Genomic DNA, 7,612 nt, shown 5'->3' with positions numbered 1-7,612 from the left:
ATTTATTTTCCCAAGTATAGCTTCATATTTCACTATTATGAGGTGCACTCGTGAAATACACTATATTTACATACAAACATGTGGGCTGTCACCACAGCATAACTGTAATAATGGTGCTTCATCTTTATTGATCTCCAACAGTATAAACATGTAAATGAATGTGAGACCTTAACTTTTCCCGGCGAATTGACTGTTCAAATAACTTACGGGTTTGCTGCCGGGTGACGTCGTCGAACACCGCCGATATTTCGACAGGAGCACACCCTGCCATTCTCAAGGCACAAATGCAAGGAAGAAGGAATGTGCAAGCAAATTTAATATCTCGCTTCACAGAGGAGAAACAAGGAAGACACCACACACAGAACAAGTATCAACACAAAGATAAACAACATCAGAAATATCGATAGTTACTATTAATCAACAGGTGAGATAGTCTGAAATCAGACGATAAAGCAACCTTATTAACAGAGATGGTGGATTTTGTTTAAATGCTGCTTGGAATGCGGCTCTGTCTCTCATCAAAAAACAGAGGGACAGAATTAGTGCTACCTCACATGTTGATTAATAGTAACTATCGATATTTCTGATGTTGGTTATCTTTGTTTGTGTTGACACTTGTTCTGTGTGTGGTGTCTTCCTTGTGTCTCCTCTGTGAACCGAGGTATTAAATTTGCTTGCACATTCCTTCTTCCTTGCATTTGTGCCTTGAGAATGGCAGGGTACGCTCCTGTTGAAATATCGGCGGTGTTCGACGACGTCACCCAGCAGCAAACCCGTAAGTTATTTGAACATGTAAATGAATGTATAAACACCTGAGGATGGGCGCAAGATTGAAACCGGTCGTGTGCCAAATAAATAACCTTTTATTGTGACTGCCGGCCGGTGTGGCCGTGCGGTTAAAGGCGCTTCAGTCTGGAACCGCGTGACCGCTACGGTCGCAGGTTCGAATCCTGCCTCGGGCATGGATGTGTGTGATGTCCTTAGGTTAGTTAGGTTTAAGTAGTTCTAAGTTCTAGGGGACTGATGACCTCAGAAGTTATGTCGCATAGTGCTCAGAACCATTTGAACCATTTTTTATTGTGACTGGTAGCGGATATTTTTCTACACCCCATAAAGGAACAGTCACGGAGTTCGACAGCATCCACTATGGATAAAATTCATTCTTACGAGAGACACCTCGTATAGCTTTTACCGAGCGTAATCGAAAACTTTTGAGGTAGTGTATATCAGTCACTTTATCCTGGGTGTTTGGGTGATTTTTCAAAAATGGTTCTACACACTTTGTACTTGTGCCACCTTTGTGGGGTGACTCGACTTACATTACCGAGTTGTCGCACGAAAGCTCTGCTATTATGAGTTGCATCAGACGGTATTAACGTGATGTCTTCTGGCAATACTAATTTCTTTAATTAAAAGGAAGGTCAGCGTTGGCCGTAATATTAATGGTTTATTGATAGCAAAATCGATTTTCAGTCACATAGTGATCATCTTCAGTGCTGTGGTGTACAGATTAAACTCATAGGCACAGGTATCAAGTTATTATCAGTAACCAAAACTGAGAAACGATCACAGTTTTGGTTACTGATAATAACTTGACACCAGTGTCTATGAGTTTAACTTGTACACCACAGCACTGAAGATGATCACTATGTGATTGAAAATCGATTTTGCTAACAATAAACCATCACTATTACGGCCAACGATGACCTTCCTTTTAATTTAACATATATGGTTGTTGTGCACACAGCACTCCATGGAGTCGCCAATCAATACTAATTTTTTGTCCGATGTGTATAGTAATTGGCTGAAAACGGATGTTGATATAGATGGAGAGCAGTTACGGCAGTTAAGGCTGGAGTCAGTACTTGAAACACGAGAGGCGACGCTGTAGTGCAGCTAAGAGGTGCGGAGGCGGGAGCGCGGGTTGCGGGGTTGCGCATGAGCCGGCGTCGGCGGCGGCGGCGGCGGCGGCGGCGGCCGGGTGAAGACGCGTGCCGCGCCGGCGGTGGCAGACAAGTAGAGCCGTGTCGAGAACTGGCCGAAGCGGGCCGACGCGGCACGAAGTCAAATTTAGCATGGTGTGTGTACAGAGAGGGGGAGCGTGACAGTTGGCTGCTGGGATGTGCGGCGCGCAGGCGAGGCGGCGCGGGCGCGGGGCCTGCTCTCTCGACAGCGAGCCGCCTAGGCCCCGACGACAACATGCTCGACATCTTCCGCGGCCTCAAGAGCTTCGTCAAGATCAGCCACATCCACATCGACTCGCCCGTCTTCCGCCTGCACTACAGCATCACCGTCATGATCTTGGTCGCCTTCAGCCTCATCGTGACCACGCGCCAGTACGTCGGCAACCCCATCGACTGCATACACACCAAGGACATTCCCGAAGACGTACTCAACACTTTCTGCTGGATACACTCCACGTACACGATTAAGTCCGCTTTCCACAAGAAGGTCGGCGTCGACGTCCCTCACAAGGGCATTGACAACTCGAGAGGCAGCCAGGAAGACAGAAAGAGCTACATGTACTATCAGTGGGTGTGCTTTTGCCTCTTCTTCCAGGTCAGTATCCTCACGCTCGCATTTGTGATTCATTTTACAGCTACTGCCATGCAGTTTCCCTGTCATCTAACCATTCGAACTTTGACAAGCGTCACTCATATTCTTTTTTTTCGCCAATAATTTCTGTAATATCACTGTTTTTTTAAATGTTGTTGTACACTAGTAGCTACTGATGAGAACTATATCATCTCAGATATAATCCTACAATTCCTCGCTTATAACACTGCTGTTTCAGTTATCGACATAATCGTTTCTTCCATATCCTTCAGTTACCTGTAGCGCAAAACCGGTGACTGAACTATATGTTTTGCATACGATTCTGTAGCAAGGAGCACGTAAGTTCCTACTACTGTAACGATGCATTTCCGAGAGCGTCACAATGTGTGTGGCACACGACTTAGCAAAGCGAGAGGTGGAGGAAAAGTATGACGAGACTTTTTTTTCTTTTCTTTCCCTTATTTTGCGAAGATGTTAACGAGACTAGTACATACCGAAAGAGAGAGGATCGTCGTTAGTGTGTTGAGTTTCAGCAACGACCGTTGACAGGAATAGTGCCTGTGAGAGGCAGACACCGCGTGGCGCGTGGCGCGACCTGACAGCAGCACGTGCGCCGGGGGTCCAGCGTGTTCCAAAATCCTCCCTGCTGCCATCAGTTCACACTAACAGCGAGCCCTCAGGGATCTCGTGTGGCTTGCTCTCAGCTTTTCGTCACACTTCCGCAACTCCCAGAACAATATTTCGCCTGACTGAGCACCTATTTCAACATCTTTCTTACGAGAGCTGACCCACTAAGAAGTGCGAGCCGCCACTACTTCAGATTCATCTATCACTGACGTTGGGAGTTCCCTTCTTTACCATCACCAGACGCGTATACTCTGTTACGGAAAATCATGGACAGCAATATATTGCTGCAATGCAGCATTATAATTGTTTTATTTATAATATACTTACAGGCTGCGGTTACATTAAGCTGCTAATTTGTTCCTTATGCGCTGGACCCACATGCTACTGATGTTCGTCGTATATTACCATGTTCATTCCGCTTTTCTCACCGCAAGATTTTGATCTGTGGTTAATTATTTTATACCTACATATACATACCACAAGCCACTGCACTTAATGCTGGGGGGGGGGGGGAGGGGGTATATCGGTATAACTTCGTTTGGACTATCCACACACACGGGAAATGTCGGTACGCCACCTTCAAATTTCGAGCTAGTCTAATTTTACAGACGAACTTCTTGCCCAGAATGTACGTAGCGTGAAGCTGCACATTTATTGACTGATACAGGAACGTCCACTTCCATAATTATATCAGTAACTTTCCGTGGTGCGTGGTATCTTTCTTGTAGTGTCTTACACCAGAGTTTGTTGAACATGTCAGTGATCCTGTCACGCTGACCAAAGTGACCCCTGCCGAACAAAAATAAATAAATAAATAAATAAATAAATAAATAAATAAATAAATAAATAAATAAAAAAATTAATAAATAAGTATATATAATCTGACTTGGTAAGTGTCCCAAACTACTAACGATGTCCCGTTCCAGAAACAGTCGGTTGAGAGCTTTCTAAGCGCCATCTCATGTATCTACTTTGGTGGAGTGTACTTTCCACCATAGTTAGCTATTTCTCACATCCATCCCTGAATGTGTCACACTACATTTGGATTCTCTTCAATGGCTCTATTTGACTTCTCTCTTCCTGTACAAATAGTTATTTTTCTATTCCATCTTAAACTAGTGCAAATGGATACACTCATATACTTGTGGTTCTGACTTACTGTAATTATTCTTCGGCGATTGTGTAAGGAAACATTTTTTTGCTTATGTACGCTCCTTGCATGATTTTTTTGCCAAGGATCAGATATAATGAAAAAGCGAAAATGACGCATAAACACAGATTTAGTGATGTGTGAACCCGGGAGCTGTTTCTAATCTGGACGTAGACAACAATGAAAAAACTATATAGATACCTGCAGACAGTTTTTCTAAATCTAATCGATGCATGAAGAAATTGTGAAAGGTAGCTAGAAAGTGAAGATTCAGTCGCACAATTTAATAACAAAACTAGAGGTACAGTATGCTGGAGTGGAGGTATATAAAATAATTAACAACTTAAAGTAACTGCAAAGAATGGAAGCAAATAAATCATACACACTTACTTAGAGATTTTTTGGTGGAATAACGGTCAATGCTCTGTGGCGTCCAGTCTTATTTCCAATAGCTGAAATTTCTGTCAGCCTGCATACTGGACATTTTCAGGTTAGGTGCACAGGTCATGAACTAAAACACATATCTGGAGAGTAATCATTTTCGTGGGAGAGGAAAAACGCTGGGAACAAATGTGTAAAATTCTGTGTTCCATTCTCCTACTCCGTTTTGATGAGATAGTGAAAGTAATTTGCTACGATTTTGATAATTACTACGTTTGCTACCAATTAAACAATGGTTTAACATTGTCCAATCAAACTGCTGACGCTGTAATCGAACGGTATACAAATCACCAAAAGAAGCAACATTAAATTTGTAACGTGGCTTGTGGAAACTGTATGTTTCCTGTGCAACTTACGTGAGACATTATTAGCACATGCGTAGCAGTTGGCTGTATATGTAGCAAGTACCAAAGTAACGGTATTTAGTATCTCCATATGCGTGGGAGGATGGAACGCAGTACCTTAAATGTTACTTCCACAGCACGCAAACGATTCATCTATTGACATGGGTCCCTGTTGAAACCATGGCCTAGACAGCATCGTCTGCAAAGCGCGGGAGTTTTCAAAGGAAATTCAGGAACATCTTACATAGATTAAATGTGTGTGGCGGACCCAGACCCGAAACCTGAAACTAACATTCTGCGAGCAATGCGCTTACCGACTGAGCTGTCCAGGCACAGTTATGTCAGCCAGAAAATTTCACAACAGCGCATGTCACACTACAGAGCGAAAGATTCATTTGACCTCTGCATAGATTTCGTCTCTTGCTGTATAAAGGGCCATCAAAAAGTTTTCATTCGAAGGGCGTTGAGTCCAGAATCGATATGCCAATGAGGCAAAACGGCATTATCATATATCCCACCGGCGCACCAGGTTGAAGATGCCCGTTTACCAAACACCGTGTCCTGCTGCGTGAAGAAGTCCTTAACTGCCTGCGACACATCCTCGTCCAGCTGGAGCCTTCGACCCATCAAAGCCGTTTTTAAAGGGGCCGAAGGCGTGGTAATCGCACGGAGAGAGATCAGGACTATAGGGTGGGCGCTCGAGTGTCTCCCACTGGATGAGACTGGTATTCCAGATCGACGCCATCATGTATCGAATCGCGACCAGCAGAGAAATTGATGCACCGTTCCACAACGGTGGTTTTCAACAGACAAGTTCGCCAACACATTCTTCATTCTCCAGTGGATGTCTACCGTTGAGTGTAAAGAATGACAGCATGTTTGGACGCATTTTGTAATACCGCCACCATAGTTCACGTTTCCGCATTTGCCGCACGCACGTCAGAAAGGCATGAATACCACACTAATCCCTTGCCTACACATCGATGCTTATATAAACGCATAGGAGTCGCGCTACGTTGCATATAACGCTGCAGCAACATCCTCATAAGGAAACCATTTGATCACTTCTTATATAAGATGGCTTCATCCTCACAGTTTCTTACACTGCCTGATTAAAAATATCCAGGCACGTATTAGTGTACATTAATAAGGAGCGTGTCCATGTTTAGAATTTATGGCGGCTTAAACTTTGCTGGAGATACTTTCATTGAGGTGTGTCAATTTCTGGAAGAACGGCAGCCCGTTCTTCCTCAACAGCCGAAGCCAAAGAAGGTACTGATCCTGCACGCTACATCTACATCTGCATCTACGTGATTACTCTGCTGTTCACAATAAAGTGCGTGGCAGAGGGTTCAATGAACCAACTTCAAGCTGTCTCTCTACAGTTCCACTCCCGAACGGCACGCGGGTAAAACGAGCACTTAAATTTTTCTGTGCGAGCCCTGATTTCTCTTATTTTATCGTGATGATCATTTCTCCCTATGTAGGTGGCTGCCAACAGAATGTTTTCGCAATCGGAGGAGAAAACTGGTGATAGAAATTTCATGAGAAGATTCCGTCGCAACGCAACACGCCTTTGTTTTAATGATTGCCACTCCAATTCACGTATCATGTCTGTGGCACTATCTCCCTTATTTCGCGATAATACAAAACGAGCTGCCCTTCTTTGTACCTTTTCGATGTCATCCGTCAGTCCCACCTGATGCGGATCCCACACCGCACAGCAGTACTCCAGAATAGGGCGGACAAGTGTAGTGTAAGCAGTCTCTTTAGTAGACCTGTTGCACCTTCGAAGTGTTCTGCCAATGAATCGCAGTCTTTGATTTGTTCTACCCACAATATTATCTATGTGATCGATCCAATTTAGGTTATTTGTAATTGTAATCCCTAAATATTTAGTTGAATTTACAGCCTTCAGATTTGTGTGACTTATCGCGTGATCGAAATTTAGCTGATTTCTTTTAGTACTCATGTGAATAACTTCACACTTTTCTTTATTCAGGGTCAATTGCCACTTATCGCACCATACAGATATCTTATCTAAATCAATTTTCAAGTCGTTTTGATCATCTGATGACTTAACAAGACGGTAAATGACAGTATCATCTATAAACAATCTAAGACGGCTACTCAGATTGTCTCCTATGTCGTTAATATAGATCGGGAACAATAGAGGGCCTATAACACTTCCCTGGGGAACGCCGGATATTACTGCTGTTTTACTCGATGACTTTCCGTCTGTTACTACGAACTGTGACCTTTCTGACAGGAAATTACGAATCCAGTCGCAAAACTGAGGCGTTACAACGTGGGCAAGCGGTTTGGTTTGAAGACGCTTGTGAGGAACGGTGTCGAAAGCCTTCTGGAAATCTAAAAATAAGGAATGAATTTGGCATCCCCTGTCGATAGCACTCATTACTTCATGAGTATAAAGAGCTAGTTGTGTTTCACAAGAATGATATTTTCTGAACCCGTGCTGTGTGTCAATAAGTCG

At 43.6% G+C, this 7,612-nt stretch overlaps 1 protein-coding gene across 1 annotated transcript in view; it reads left to right on the top strand.

Annotated features, from left to right (window-relative positions):
* The first annotated feature begins 1,938 nt into the window (after positions 1–1,938).
* Positions 1,939–7,612, top strand: part of LOC124722320 (innexin shaking-B) — a 407,608-nt gene continuing 401,934 nt past the window's right edge. The window contains exon 1 of the mRNA XM_047247498.1: positions 1,939–2,559. Within this exon, the coding sequence (XP_047103454.1) occupies positions 1,939–2,559 (621 nt within the window). The remainder of the gene's footprint in view (positions 2,560–7,612) is intronic.

Source organism: Schistocerca piceifrons, chromosome X (assembly GCF_021461385.2).
Source record: "Schistocerca piceifrons isolate TAMUIC-IGC-003096 chromosome X, iqSchPice1.1, whole genome shotgun sequence".
Taxonomy (NCBI): Eukaryota; Metazoa; Arthropoda; class Insecta; order Orthoptera; family Acrididae; genus Schistocerca; species Schistocerca piceifrons.
This window is presented reverse-complemented; position numbering and strand designations above follow the sequence as displayed.